The 16,346-nt window shown below is 40.3% G+C and overlaps 1 protein-coding gene across 2 annotated transcripts; it reads right to left on the bottom strand.

Annotated features, from left to right (window-relative positions):
* Nucleotides 1–1,214: 1,214 nt before the first annotated feature.
* LOC111594417 (protein obstructor-E) lies at nucleotides 1,215–14,806 on the bottom strand. Of its 2 annotated transcripts, none has more exons than XM_023307703.2 (5): nucleotides 14,620–14,806; nucleotides 7,263–7,472; nucleotides 7,011–7,199; nucleotides 6,737–6,947; nucleotides 1,215–1,875 (listed from the first exon to the last, which is right to left on the bottom strand). In XM_023307703.2, exons 1-5 carry the CDS (start codon nucleotides 14,660–14,662, stop codon nucleotides 1,821–1,823), a joined length of 708 nt encoding a protein of 235 aa, XP_023163471.1. In that variant the 5' UTR covers nucleotides 14,663–14,806; the 3' UTR covers nucleotides 1,215–1,820. The 2 variants fall into 2 exon arrangements, with proteins under 2 accessions (XP_023163471.1, XP_023163470.2); XM_023307702.2 differs by lacking the exon at nucleotides 1,215–1,875 and adding an exon at nucleotides 6,114–6,397.
* Between the last annotated feature and the right edge of the window lie 1,540 nt (nucleotides 14,807–16,346).

Here is a 16,346-nt window from a genome sequence, read left to right as displayed (position 1 = left end):
CGCTGTGCATGTGTGTGCTGCACTTATTGATTTCAATTAACATGCAACAGCATGTCTCTTTTGTGTATAAATAGACACACACACATGCACTCTCCAGCTGGCTGCATTGTTGCACACACGCCTGCTGCATGCAACATGCAGTCGTTGTCGTCTCTTGCTGCTGCCGCTGCTGCTGCTATTCAATCTTTTCGTTGGCTAATGTTACACCAGTGCATCGTTACAGTATCTCCCTGTCTGTGTGTGTGTGTGGCAGAGGTCACTGCTGCTGCTTTGGCTCTTCTTTCAATAATTATCAATTTGTGTGCGTGTGTGTGTGCTATCTAGCATGTTTTGTTTATTTACTTGTTTTTTGGTTTAAGGCATTTGTTCGGCAAACAGTGCGTATGCGTGTTGTCTTTTACTCTCTTGCGGTTGTTTGCTCTTACTGCCCAGTAAATTTTGCATTAAAGTTCTGCTATAAATTGTGAGCCTAGCCTCAGACAGTCAGGGCTGGCAGCTTGTTCGACTGATTAAATTATTTGCTTTACGCTGCATCTGTGCTGCAAACAAGAGGCTCAGCCCAACTACAAGGCAAATAATTCATAGCTGCAGCAGCTAAGCCTTTAATCGATATGCAGCTATATAGAGTGGAAATATTTACTTTTGATTATGCCATTGCAAAGGCTCTGACCATTAGTTTTCAAGTTGCAACGTGAAAAGCAGTAAGAGTAAGATTTGGATATATATATGTGATATTTTTTAGAAAACTGTGGAAGATATTCATTTGGGGCTATGACACTTATTGAGGCAGCTGCTGGTGTGAAGCTGTAGATTCAGATGAGCTTCAGCGATCTATGCTGCATTTTATTTAAAGTTTTTTATCTCCTAAAAAGATATGAACTCTGCTGCCATTGATTTTCAAGGCATGTAATTGGAGAGGTGAGATTAAAGAGAGATACAGAAAATCTCAAAACTTGAGAGTTTCATAAATATTTACATTATAATTAAGTTAAATTATTTTAACTGTATTAATTTATGGCATATTAATGTGTTTCCTGTAGAGAACTTCATACATTTTTTAATTTATTTATTTATCAATATTTATACATATAGTTATATATTTTTCAACTTAAATACATTTTCACATATGAAAGCCTTTTCTCTTTAAAAAAATACTCATGTTTTCATTTTCAGTATATTTTTATTTTTATTTGCAATAAAACTTAATGATATAATTTCGCAGCTATATATACAATGCATGTGCTTCGGCTGTGTATTTGTTTATGTTTATTTCTTTGACATTTGGTTAATAAGTTAAGTTTTCATTTGACTTTGCTTCCATTTACTGCTTTAACTTTTGGCTCTTGTAATAACTAGGACTTTGCTGTGGTTTCCGCATGCTCGCGAAGCCAAATATATGCCTTTAACAATATATTCTACAGATTTAGGTTTTGGGTTTTTGTCTTTAATCTATTGTCTTGGTTACTAAATACTTTGTAGTTATTCAATTTGCTTTCATTATGCGGGTTTCTGGGCTCTTTCATTGCGTTTGTTATTGTTTTTTAAGGCTTCGCTGTCTCTACTTTTGTTCAGTCTTTAAAGTCAACTGTTTAACAATACGTGTGTGTGTGTGGCTGTGTGTGTGTGTGTGTGTGTATTTCTTAATATTCTTTATGCATACTTAACGCTGTGTGGCAAGCCTTTTCAACCCGCTATTATGGCGGCTTCTTCTGGTTACTCGCTCCTGGCTCCTGGCTGCTGGCTTCTTGCTCATTACGCCACGATTTCAGGATATTTGCCTTGGCTTTTGTGTGCTTTATATATTTTTTGTTTTGTTTTATTTAAAAGCCCAATTTCTTTAAAGCTTTGAGGTCTACATCGCCATAGTAATCCTCGCTATAAAAAGAAAGAAATGCATGCATTAATAAAAATTTGTATGTTCAGTTTTTTTTTCCCACATTTCAACGCTGCGTATACGTAATATTTAAAGGGCACACTAATTTTTCGGTTTGGCTTTGCGTTGATTTGTTTAATTAAATTTTTTTGCTTGACACGTCTAACTGCGTATGTGTATGTGTGTGTGCTTGGAATGCTCGCATTGCATATGGTTATTATATTTAGTGACAGAGGGAACCTTTTGGCATACATCTTTTTATATCAGAAAGGAGTGTAAGACTTTCAGAAGATCGATATTATATATATAAATATATATATATATATATATATATATATATATATATATATATATGTATATATTTATATAAATATATATATATATATATATTTGATGAGCATGAACACTATATTTTTGTAGAATTACTCCACAGCGAAGCCAACAAAATCTTTCTAGCATGTTAGCAGCAGACAGGGTATCTCTCCAACTAGAACACTTAAACTTGCTTTTTTTAGCCTTCGGTATGCTGCCACATTTTGATTGCTACTTTAATAAAGCTGTGTGCGCCCCAAGAGTGCCGCCCTTTGTCTAATAAATCAACAAAAGAATTTTTTATGAAAACCATAATTAAAAAAAATAATATTGTTAAAAACTTGTTAAGAGCGAGTGGCGGACTGATGAAAAGGCGACCGCTGTTGCACAAGGATTTGCGTCACAGTCAGCTAAATGGGATGGCAGTTGGCAAGGGCGCAGCAACAGGACATCAAGGATTAAAAGAAGATGCTCGCTTGTTGCCTGCAATAACAACAATATCAACAGCTATGACCACAGCCACATATACACAAAACTAGAGAGAGACAGAGACAAGATAGAGCGACCATACGGAAGGCAGCCAATTGGCTTTAAAGCCCGCCGCACGCAAGGACGAACGGCAGCTGCTAGAAGGACATGTACGCAGCGCCTCATACAAAATGCGCGCTGTGGTCTGCGCCAGCAAATGACAAAAAGCGCAAAGCTATTAAATTAAATTAAATGGAATTGGCCAAAACCCTGCGACATGGCATTCTAAGCTACAAAATATGGACAGAAATCGTTGTTTGCTTCGCCTTTATTCCTTTATTTCTTATTTCTCGTGATAATATTTATTTATTATACACTAACAATGTGGCATATTAATAGTGCTAAGCAATGTGTAATGCCCAGCATAAACTTCTTTGATGGGCAACCTAATTTGAATTTGTATAAACATATTTTCCTATAGATAGCTAAGCTCAGTATTCAGCTTAAAAATTTCATTTCATATAATAAAGAAATTGAATGTATAACTAGATAGATATGTTATAAGTATTGCAGAGATACGATTTTAAATCTGATTCTGATTATTTATGAAGGCTCACCCGAAAGTAAGTAGTAACCCCAAAGCTGGTGACAAGCTTATTTTGCTTAAGATATCTAAACATAACTTAGCTCCAAGAAACATTACCAAACTTTCTATATAAGCACAAGCTTTTATTAGGGTCAGACAGTTTAACTTCTAACTAACTTGACAATCTAAATAATTAATTGTCTTTACTATTCTGCACTTCTTTCGTATTAGAATTCAGTAAATGGAATTCTTGTTCTAATTTCAAGCAGCATTGTGGTTCAGAGTAAGATTTATTCAGGCTCACAGAATAAATCAACTATTCTGTTTCCACGTTATTTAATTACATATGCTTATATAGGTTAATCAATGCATTGTACGAGGCCATTCAAATCTATCTACAGCTCTGATAGAGCATTGCAGCTTCAACATTTCAGCTCTCTATAACAGTTTTTTTAGATAATGCGCTCTCGTTTAGATAGTTGTTCTGGAAATACATGCTACCATATAATAATATATTTATGTGTTCCTTGCTGCTCCGTATTGGCAGGCAGGCATCGCTGCTGCTGCTGCTGCTACTGCTGCCACTGAGTTTTATGTGCTTGCTGTGCGTTTATAAGATCATTAAAATTAATTAGAGTCAAAACGTTAAAAGGATTTTCATAGCCAACACAGACAGACAGAGGGACAGACGAATGCCAAAGCAAGGCTATTATCCATCAACAGCAGCATCAGTTGAAGCAGTATCTGCTGCAGTTGTCCTGCTGCATGGCTTGGACATGGCTCTGTTTCTAACTGCCACACAGTTTCTTTGGCAGCAACAGTTGCTGCTGTGTGGCGAGCGGTTTCATCCAACTTTGTTTAATCATTTATGTTTATAAAACACTTTTATGTGCTTGGCGTTTGCCGTTATTCCTGTCGCTCCTGGCCGCAGCCAGCACGGGCCAAAGGACTCACCGCTGATGCTTGCAACAACTTTTAATTGGAGATTGCAACAACTACTTGCAGCTGTGTAAAGCAGGTGAAAGCAAAATATGATAACAAGAGCTGTGCTGTTGTTGCTCGGATTTGTGTGCCCACTCACTCACTCACTCACTCACTATCTCCCATCTCTCTCTACTCTCCCCTCTCTACTCCCTATTTCTTTATCTCTCTTTGTGGCTATAACTGTTACCGCACTCTTAAGCAGGACCTAAAGCGAATTATGTGCATTTTGGCCACTTTGTACTAATTTTCCAAAATGTTGCAGTCCTTTGCGCGCTTTCAACCACTCGCCAGGACACACACAAACACACGCATAAACGTAAAATGTCCTTTTGCCTTGACTGCGCCTTGAGTTTGTCGAGTTTTATAATTTTTATTTAATTAGTTTTAAAACTCTTTCAAAAATGTGGCAAGTGTATGCGTGTCTATGCACATATACACATACCGCAAACACACACACACACACACACACACACATACATATACACAAAAGTCAACGACAAGGCAGTGTAAAGTTTTTGCCCCCTTTTATGATTTAGTGGAGGCGAACCGCTTGCCGCTCTCGTGGCTGGCGCCCTTATCGAGGTACCATTGCCCACGTGCTAGTGTGAGCGCCACTCGTGTGTGTGTGTGTGAGTGTGCGTCTGTCTGTCTGTGTGTTGGTTCTGCCTGCAATTGTGTTGATAATTTGAAAATTCATTTAAAGTTTTTGTATCGCGTTTTTGTTTATAGAATCTAATGAATAATTAACAAAGTTCTTGTGCATTTCAAAAGATGTCAACGACGTTGACGCTGACGCTGGCGTTGAAGTCCACGTCGACGCCGACGCCGACGCCGACGCCGACGCTGGCATCGTTAGCAAAGACGTTGGACGTTCGAAAAGGCTGCCAACTTTTCATTTGCGACAAATATGGCTGGCGTCGCAAAGTTTTCTGTTTACTTATTATTTACAGACTCTGCGACTTCAGATGGCAGCCAAACGCAGCCAAACAAAATACGGAAATAAAAAAGCACATGCCTCTTACTTCTTATGCTTCTAGTCGGCTGCCGCCCACCGCCTGGCGCCTCCCGCCCGTACCACCCAGCACATATTCCCACAGCCCAATGGCAAAATTATAAATAATTTACGAGTGTTTACGAGTTTTGTTCGTACTTTTCCTAGCCGTGAAGCCACCCAAAAATTATTCGACTTTTAGTTGCTCAAATAGAGCTTTAAATCGTGTCTCGCGCAGCTGAACTTTGTCTAGGCTTTACTTTCACTAAATATCGACTACTTTACAGTGGAAATATTTCGAAATTTTTGTTTCGATATGATGGTTACTAAAGTCGAGGAAAAAAAAATTATTTTTTTAATTGGTTAAATTAAAAAAAAATTTTATATCATATCAAATCAAGTTGTGTGAGCTGAGCTAACCTTAAGATATATTTTATACAGCTTTAAATAATTTATTTATTTTCAGTTTCCCTCAATTTTTGGTAAAGCAATCTCATAAATAAGAACTATCCAATAAGTTGTTTTTTTTTTAGTTTTTGTGTATTTTTTTTATGTATAAAATAAAATTATAAGCTTATAAACAAAGATCACTTAAATGTACAAATCTCTCAATTTTACTCTGCAATTTGAAAGATTTTTCTCTCTCCTCGATGTTGTTTACACTCATTTTGTTTGTTTGCTTCGCACATTTGATTACAAATTTGTCTTTTTAGCCTGTTGGACCTAAATTTCGTAAGTTCTCAAAGTTCTTTGAAATTTGGAAGAGACGTATCAACAGTTGGACTCATGGATAGGTAATAGATAAATAAAAACGTTGAGGATAGTGCATTGAATTGATAATGAAGTAGAGTCGAAATAGTAATAGATTGAGCTTGAGGCTGGTTGAGTATTATTTTTTCACTTTTTCATTTTTGTTAGAGGTGACTTTGTGATGTGAGAGTAGGAAAGTAGTTGGGCAAAGGATTCGAGTTGATATTGTTGTAGTTGTTTCTTTTTTGTTGTTATAGTATTGTTGCTGTTGTTGCTGTTGTTTTTTTTTAGTTATTATAGTTGTTGTTGTTATGTTTATGAGGTGGCAGCTTTGGTTTTGAGCGCGCTCTTAGTGCGACCTTCAGTGTTCAATCCAGCTAGAAGCTCGCTTTTGCGGATGCTCTTCAAGTCCAGATCACCATAGTAGTCTTCGCTGCAATTGTAAAGGGACGAGGTAAAGACAAATGTGAGAATAGGCCAAGAGATATGTATGTAAGTGAGTGTGACTGTATGTGTGCGAGAGAGAGAGAGACTGTGTGTCGATGCGTGAATAGATATAAGAGTATTAGTGTAGAAGAATAGACCGCGAGTCTGCTGAGCGACTAACAACTGTTGTCTGTGGTTCGGTGGTTCGGTGGTTCAGTGGTGTGGTGGTCTGTGGTGCAAGCGTAGCGAAATAAACTCAAAACTCAAAATCAACAACTCCAAGCAAAACCAAAGCAAACCAGGTGCTAATCATATTGTGTATCCAAGCTTAAATTTTACAACTTACCAGCCGGGAACGTCCTCGGGATCCTCACAGTTGCCAGTGCCATCGCTGTCACCAATCTTGAACACTGTGCCAATGGGGCAGCCGTATTCGCGTGCCACGCCCTCCAAGCAAATGTAGTACTTGCGGCAGTCCTCGGGATGTGCGTGACGGGAGAAGGAACCAGCATTGGCCAGCTCACCGGCGGCTGGGCAGGCAAAGCCATTGGCAACCTCTGCAGGGGATAAGATATTTAGTGCCCGCACTTCAAGAGCTCAGCTGTCTATGCGAAACTCACCTTCGTTCTTGCATTCGGGCACCTGATCGGCCCACATGCAGACGCGTGCATCACGATCGTAGGCCAGGCCGGGTGAGCACTGATATCTGGATGGCTCGCCGTTCCAGCAGTTCCAGAAGACATCGCACTTGTTCTCATCGGGGAAGATGCCGTACAGACGCGAACAGTGAGGCGTGGTGATTGGGGGCTCTGCAAATGGAAGCACATAAGTTAAGCCAATTCACATTGATATAGTTTGTGGCCAAAGCCTACCCAGCTCTGAACGGTCACCGCACTCCACATTGTGCAGATAGTCGCAGTTCTCGGTGAGGAACTTGGAGTCTGAGGCATCGAAGGCCAGACCATTGCCGCAGGTCTTCAGCTCGGAGACGCCATTGTCGCACTTCCAGTATTTGTCGCAGGATGTCTCATGTGGATAGAAGCCAAAGTCATCGGGGCACTTGAAGCTCTGTTGGGCCACAGCTGCAATTACCAGAGAAAGTGTATAAAAGCAATTAGTATAAATTTCAAATGCAGCGCGCCGAGCAAACTAATCGAAACCAATTTGTTCCCCTGAATATTGTATTATTTTACAAGCTCTCAGTGAGGCGAGGTGAGGCGAGGCGAGGCTAATAGGCCCCAGAGCCTATTCAAATTGCATGGCCAATGCCAATGGGCGTTTAATTGTTATACATCAGCGTGCACTTACACGAGGCACACACAAGCACACTCGTTGCCGTAGCTGTTGCTGTTGTTGTGCACAACAATTTGTCATCTTGTGCAAAAGGCATTCACTTTAAAAAGTCGTCTCTGACGATGGCTGCCAATAAATCTTTTGGCTGGCAACTTTCAACCGACAGCTCTAGAGATCTGAGATATATATATTTAAGCTACACGCACACTCGCACGCGTTGACAGCTCAGGGCCAACTGCATTTACTTTTAGCGCTTGTGATTTTTGTTGTTTCTGTTGTCTTCTGTGTTTTTTTTTTTGGCGATGAAATTACAGCTTCGACATCTACACCGAGCCCTGGTGCGCCGGAGTTGAAGCACCTGAAACGCGCCACCAAGGACTTATCGTGGCAGCTCTCGCTCCAGCCCTCACGGCTCCCACGCTGCTGGGAGCTCAGTGCGACCGCAAAGCGTAACGAACGTAAATTGCATTTATATACCCTAACTAATGTGGTATTTTTTTGCTAGCCTGCCGCGCAATGCATTTGATTTCATTTCGTTTAATTTCGTTTCAAATCAAATGGCAGCTGCAGCTACCAATAAATAATTATTCAACGTTTTTAACATTCGCCAGTAAATTCGCAGCAAATGAACAAATGGCCGAGTCCTGAGCCACACTCGGCGCCAGCCCTTGTGTGATAATCTAATTGCAAAGCCGCAAAACTGCGGTCATGGCTACAAATGCCCAATCAGAAGTGGCTCGCTGGACTCACCTGACTCGCCTGCCGCACCTGCCGCCTCTGCCTCATCAAATGAATCAAAATAAAAATAATTGAAACTAAAAAATATTTAGATCGAAAAGCCGCCAGCTAAAACAACTCTTGATAAACCAAACAACATGCAATTTTCATGTTGTGTAAACTAATCAAATATCAAAAGTTTTTTTGTGTATATAAACTTCAGATACATATAAATATATATATTCTATATATAGTGATTGCTACAAAAGGCTTGCAGAAATCAAAATTGTTGGCGATTATCAAATTATTTGCAGAATTTAATTAAAAACTTTGTTTTCCTATGGCATTTATTTACACGCGCGCTCGTTATATCTGCTATGCGTGTGTGTAAACACACTCATCAACGGCACACACACACATACTATTCTGATGCTGCGCTCATATTTATTATGCGCACTTTTTGGTCAGCAGGTCAGGCGGGAGCTGTTAGCCAATTGCATTATAAAATAATATAAAAACATTTTCATATATTCACTTTACTTGTTGTTTACTCAAATACCGTTAATTAGAGAGATATTAGGCTTTCAGTTTTGCAAAGAAATTTTGAATTCTAAATAAAATTCGAATTGCAATTTACATATCAAATTAAGAGTGCCAAAAATATTGCCCAAAAGTAATTATAATAGTAAAATGCACGACTTTGTTGACTGCGGAATAAGCGTAAAATATTTGCAATTTTCACACTGAAAAGAATTTGTTTATGTGACTCTAATGGGGCCTTAAGCAACTGGCCAAGCCAAGCTTTAAAATATAAACACACAAAATCTTTCATATTTACTTATTTATTTATTTGTATAACTCTTGGAGTCATACAAATATCTCACTATTTGGTAGTAGCAGCAGCAGTAGCTCAGGTGCGCCAGCAACTGGAATGCTTTGTCGAAAAAAAAGGAACTTTCAAGCACTTAGCAGCTCAACACACGCACACACAGAGACATGCACACATAACATTTAACAACTAACAAACAAAAGCTAAACACTCTCAGAGAGAGAGAGAGAGAGAGAGAGAGTGTGCTCAGCCAACAGTTATAATAATTTAGTTTGTTGTTGCAGCAACCGAAGCAGTGCACAAAAAGCGCATTCCAATGCAAGTGCAACAGACCCAAAAACCCCAGCCCGCCTCGAAGGCAAACAGGCAGCGGGAATGGCCATGCAGTTGCATGTGGAATGGGCCATGTAGCATGTGCCATGTGGCATGGGGCATAGCCTGTGGCAGCCGCAGCGGCAGACCGCAGCACTAATGCGCTTACATATGTGCATAGTGTGCTGCGCTGCCCACACTGATGATTACATTGAGTTATGTACATATGTATGTCTCACTCATTGTGTGTGTGTGTGTGTGTGTGTGTGTGTACATTTGTCGCGTAGCGTAAATACCACATGTTAACTAAACAATTACCTTTGAGCAGCTGCTGCTGCTGCTGCTGGGGCTTGCTGCTGGCCAAAGTGGCGTATGCGCAATAAATTTGTAGTGTTTCTGCCAAGTTGAAAAGGCAGTGAAAGACTGTGGGGCAGTGGAATGTTCTAATGAAAGCTGAGCTCAAATTGAGCAAAGAGCAGCTAGAATAAAATTAAAAGTTTATTAACTCCTCTCAAGGTAGCTGAACTACATAAGGTGCCTAGGTTTCAGGCTAAACTTGTCTGATATGAACTTCACATTTGATTCATTTTCTATTTTCATAAATTGTATAAATCAATAATGTTATCTACTCTCTACTGCTTCCCCTAGCAATAAATATTGATTGAATAATCATTAGCCAACTTTTTATATTTGTTTAATTTGTAAATAAAAAAATCTATAAATAAAATTCAAATAAATTTTTGAAATTTTCGTCTCGTCTTTAATGCCTTTTGCTTTAGCTATTATTATTTTGAGCACATTTTTATTTCTTGGTATTCGCTTGATTGATTTTGTGAGTAAGTTGCGAGGAACTACTGATGTCATTTGCGGAATATTTTGAGCGCTAATTATGAATTCATTCTAGATGCTGATCTGCTAAATGAAAACGAAAACGAAATCGAAAGCAAAAGCCAAGCAATTCTAGGCCGCATTTGAGTTGCGGCTAAACCGGTTAAACGTGATGCTGGCAACGGGTCTGCTACCAGTTGCTACTACTACTAACCCACTCGCAGCTAAAGCGCTTGGGTAGCTGACAGTTCCGGCCGGCACGCCCTGCACATTCTTCTGTAGCACATGGCTTAAATGCCTCGATTGGCCAATCTCGCAAATTAGCGGGCTTTACTTAGTTAGACTGATTGTTGCCGCATGTTGCATGTTGTTTGCAATAATTGTTTTATCTATCAATTGTGAGCGCTTAATTACGTACTTTTTTTCCAACAACATCAATATGTGTGTGTGTGTGCTTAAATAATAAATTTTTATTGACATTTTAACAGCAAAACCGCCAATTGTATTGGTCTTGTCGGTTGAATGCATATCGTTCCAGCTGCTGCAGTCAACTACTCTCATATCTACGTCTGCTCATCCGGTCGTCCATTAACATAATCATTTAATTAACCAAAACTTTACACACACACAAACACAGCTGATAAAGCGCTTCACAGCGCACAAATTAATAATGAAAAAAAGTGAAAAAAGTGAGTTATATTAATTTATGTTGCACCTAAATGACAGACATTGTCAAGATGCAAATAATACAAATAAATGAATAATTCAATTTGAACAATGAATACATTCGCAATTGGCAACTACATTATTTATTCACAACAATGCCAATTGATATGTGATATGCACATGGCAGAGCATTAACTATTATTATTATTATTACAGCCCCCAAGGCAATCAATTGCCAAATGGGGCCGACTCGTCGAGTGAGAGTTTTAATTGCACAGCTCGAATAGCGTTTATTTGAATAAATATATCAGATCGTAGAGTTGAATAACATTCAGTTAGGTTGAAGTCTAGGTAAATAAATAGCCAAGCCAACAAATCAGCTTGAAGTTTACTAACTCTGCTTCAGCTCAGCTTCAGTTCAAGGAAATACTTCAAATTTTAATGAGTGCATTGCCATAATCTTAAAGTGCTTAGTTTCATATATAGCTTTATACTATTAAATAAAAAAAAGTTTTAATTTCTATATCTCTAGGCCGTATATATAAAGATCTAATATATATTGAACTCTTGTTCTTACACTCTCCCATCTATATATATTCTTTTATGGCTTACAGCTCAGCCTTTAAGCAGCGCTGCAATATCAGTTACAAGCCATTCATCAATGCTGTCATCTATGACATTCCTTTCTAGATGCATATCACAATTCTTATGGCTACGTGTCCTGCAAATATCATGACAAATAATGACAAATTTGCATTTCGTGTCAGGCATTGAGCCTGCGCCGCAGTGACTCATAAATATGAATATCAACAGGGCCCAGTGCATTGAACTGCTCAAGCTAGAAGTGTATACACACACACACACACACACACACACACAGAGAGACGCACACCCACTTGAAAGGCAACAAATTCCAGCGAAAAACACTTGAAGTCAACTGTGCTGAAAGTTTCCCTGCCAGACCGCTGCCAAAGTGTGTGGTGTGTTTATTTGTATTTCGACTCATAATCGTTAGCCGCAAGAGGGCTGCAATCAGAGCTTCAGTTTTATGTTGTTGTTCTTTTTTCTAGCCACCAACTTACAATAGGTGTTTTGTGGCACTTGCAACTATCTATCATTTGGGCTACTGGCAAATTCTATGTGCCTGTTGTTGCTGTTATTGTTGTTGCCATTGTTGTCTGGCGCCAAGACATTGCCGGCCATATAAATCAAGAAAATTGCTGACATTTAAGCACGTTTCATTTCATTTCGTTTCGTGGCTGCTACTTTGACTAACAGCAATTGGGGGCTACGATATTTGCACAGCAACAACAACAGCAGCAGCAGCAACAATTTTGGCTCGTAGCAGCATTTCCGCTAAATGTTGCTGCCGTTCTTCGCTTTGGTTCTTTAAGCCAAGAAGCCGTTTTTATTTTTCTTTCTGCCATAATGATATTTAAATATTTACTCACATAGCTGCCGGCATGCAACGTATGTGGGTTAATCTGCTTTTCAATTGTTTGCCTAGTGTTTGTTGTTGCTGCTGTTGCTGTCGAGCTTGTGCGTCATTCATGCCATATTCTCAAATAGTTTCTGACGCGTCATATTGAGCCATAAATCCGCCTTAGCCTATGCCGAAAAGTTATAGATTTATTTTTCAAATTTAACGCATCGACGACAGCCTGAGCTGCGGCACCACAAAAATGGCAGGAGAAAGAGTGAGCGAGAGAGAGAGAGAGAGAGACAGAGAGAGCGAGTGGCAGCAAATGGCAAAAATGTGGCACGCAAATTGACTTTCGAGTGGCGTCAGCGCATTTAAGAGTTGTATTTTGTTTTTGTTTCGTTTTTTTCGGCATTTGTTGTTGACTTTTTTTTTACACTTGCCTCTGGCCCCATAAATCAGCGCAGATACCCAGCTAATGTGTGTGTGCGTGAGAGTGTGTGAGTGTGTTTGTTGTGCCACTAATGCAAGCCATAGCTCGCGCAGCTGTGTGTCAGTGTGTGTGTGTGTTTTGGCCATTTCATTTGATTTTGTTGCCACAAAATAAAAACTTTTCAAGCGTGACTTGCTGCCGCTGCTGCTGCTGTGGTGTGGCAATAACAAAATGGCAACACACATATATTGTTTGCATTTGTTACGCTTTTTGCTGCTGCTGATACTAAACCGCAGCAGCAGCAGCAGCCAATGCAAAAATCTAGACAGCAAGAAAAATAAAAATGAGTCGCGCAACCGAATGCGGAAATTTATTGTGTTTTTCGGAAATCTTTTGAACAGCTCAAATTGTTTATCGCCGTGATTAGCATGCCTGTGGCAACATTTGGGCCAAGTGTTTGTGTATTTGGCCAACAGCATTTGATGTTGCATAATTTATTGGCCAGCAGCAGCTACGACAACAAGCAACTTGAACTTGACAATGCGCTGCATGCGCCTTGTTCAGGCCCATTAAATGTTGTTTTGCTGCTGTTAAGTTTAATAACTTTGAAAATTGTTGCCAATTAAAAGTAAAGTGGCTAAGAAATTACAACAACAGCAAAATGCATGGCACGCAATTGGCCTGAGGAGATTTTACTTATTTTCGATTTTATTTTTTGTTGCTTTCAAGTTGAATAACCAACAGCAACAACAACAAAAACAAATTCAAAGCGTCAACATTGTTGCGGCTAAAATCACTTTGATGGCCCAGATGAAACAAGTTTTGCTAATGGGCCGACTGGGCGTGGCAGCTGCGTATTTTGAATTCCTGTGCCGAAAATTAAAAGCAAAATATCACGCAGTTGTCTCTTCAATTAGCCGACTGCAAACGTGTCTTAAAAATATGTAAATTGTTTTTCTGCTTTGTGCAAATATTGGAAAGGAGAAGAGGCAGAAGAAAGGAGGCATTTCAATGTCAATGTCATGCAAATGTGCTCATAAATTGACTTAAGACTAAAGATCATCGAATGATGATAATGATGCTGGTGATGTAAGCGCTTGGTGCACTCAAGCCGAACCAGACAGCGCCGCTGTTGTAATTTCTTGCACTCTTAAAGGCGTCGCCACGCGATGAGGTAATGAAATCGATTCGAGCCAATAGATACAGATACAACAGCTATAGATACATCTACAGCGAATGTGATCGTGTGCTGGGGTAACGAAAATGCAAGTAAACGTGTTGGGTTGCTGCAACATGGCCAACTCCAATTGGCTCTTTGGCTCGATTACGCTTATGGTTTGCATTTGGATTTTGCGCCTTCGCTAATTCATTTTTTTTTTTTACTTTTTTTTGTACTTTTTGTGATTTTCATTTTGTATTTTCCGCCTTTTCGATTTCGAAGTTGGTAAAAGTGGGCCAAGCTGGGCGATAGTTGATCAGAGCTGATCACTTGTTGCACAAGCAGGCGCTTTTATAACACACTCGATTGAAAAAAACACTTCTTTTTTTAACACTGTACGGCTGAACGTTTGTCAAGTGTCCTTCAGCGGTTGGCTGATTGCATAAGCGTCAGCAACAGCTACGGCATCAGCATCAGCATCAGCATAAGCTCAGCTTGGCTCCTTGAGCTCTTTCTCTTTTCCCTGATCGACATATATGTAGGTGTGTATGTAGCTAACAAATAATACATACCGGCTCCGAATAATGCCACAAACACAACTAAAAATTTCTTCATTGTGCGGTTTAGCTTAGTGCTGTTGTGTATTTGGTAATAACGCTTTTGACCGTTGCTCGCCGATACGTAACCGAATCTGAGAGAGTAGGGGGGGAGGCGGCTCGTAGCACTTGAACAAAACTTTGATAGCGCACCACTTGGACCGACGACTTGAAACTGTGTGTGGCTGTGGCTGGTGCGGGAGCTTTTTATACCGCTGCGCATGCGCGCCAGCCGCGAACAATCCAGACGAACGTTGGCGGCGGCAGCGACGCTCGCGCTGGCTGCGCAGCGGCGTCGACGCGACGACGGCGACGTTCACTAGCAAACGATTGCAACGGTACAAAGCACTGCCTGGCGGTCGGGGCTCGTAGCAGTCAGCTTTAGTGTTACTTACAGCAGCTACCTGGCCTTGTCGCACTCATGTGAGTCGGCCATCTCTCTACTTTTCGCTCGTGCGGCGCTGCTACGCTCTCTTACTTGGACTCCCTCTCTCTCTCTGTCTCTCTCCTTCGTGTACACGTTTAATTGTAATTGTCAGCGACGCGTCGTTTTTAACTGTAAGTTAGCTTGTTTTGTATGCACGCGGCGCACTGTTGCCGGCAGCGGCGTTGACTGCGCTGCCAGCGTCAGCCAGCATTGTTGTTTTTCGGTTGCCCCCAAAGCGAACCATTCCTCCAATTGATCTGCGGCGTTACGTTTTGCATTTTGAGGCGGGGGTTGCAAATGGAATTTATTTGCCTGAAAGTTCAGCGCGTCTAGCTGTGTGTGAGTGTGTGTGTGTACTTGTACTTGTGTAGGTAACTAGCATCCATTTCGGTGTGTTGTTGATGCTTGTAGCTAATTATGGATTGGCTTTTTGTGCGATTGCCGGCCCCAGGGCACGGCTTCTACTTACCGACCCAAAATAACAACAAAAAACTAAATCTATAGTTGAACTTCACCTAATTGGTTGAAGCCACACATGTATTTCTGTGTGTGTGTGTGTGCATAGTTTGTGGCTTGGTATGTGTGTTGCCTGCCTTGTGCCTGAGTCATGCGCCTGGCATTTCCAGCAACAGCTCTAGGCGCGTTGCGTATACGCCACGTTGTCTGTGTAGACTGTATCTCGTAGACCCTTGCAGAGTAAACTTCAAACGGAATGCTTAAAGACTTCATTCTTAGGAACTAATTCTCAATTCTTTAAATTACTTTAGTCACAAGATTAAAAAGTTTTTATTAAGATTTCTTTGCTTTATTTTGCCTTTATTTTCTATCTATCTTATTTGTTGTCCATGTCAGATACCTGTTATATAAATTCACGGATAAGGTCGAAGTTTTTTCTAGTTGTTTTTCTGTTTCATTCTATTCTATGGAGTTTATTAGTCTTTGACAAGCCGAAGCGAACTATTCATGTTTGTGCGTCATTCGACTCAGCGTCATATTAAATGTTAATCGACGCAATTAACATGATTTCTTAATGTAAAAGCAATGTGATGGTCAACCGGTGGCCGGCAATGCAATGGCAATTGCAATCGCAATCGATATGCCGCTGCACTCGCACATAAACAAATACGCACTCGCTGGCTGCGGCTTGGCATTAAAAACGGGCCGTCAACTGTCGATGCGTGCAAGTAAAAGGTAGGCCAGCCAGTCGCAGTGGCAGTCACAGTCACAGCTCCAATTGTAGTTGCAGTGGCTGCTGCAGCAGCCGCGCCAGCGACTA

Source organism: Drosophila hydei, unplaced genomic scaffold (genome assembly GCF_003285905.1).
Source record: "Drosophila hydei strain 15085-1641.00,03,60 unplaced genomic scaffold, DhydRS2 tig00008119-arrow-pilon, whole genome shotgun sequence".
Classification (NCBI taxonomy): domain Eukaryota; kingdom Metazoa; phylum Arthropoda; class Insecta; order Diptera; family Drosophilidae; genus Drosophila; species Drosophila hydei.
The sequence above is the reverse complement of the archived record's forward strand: the minus strand, read 5'-3'. Positions and strand labels throughout refer to the sequence as shown.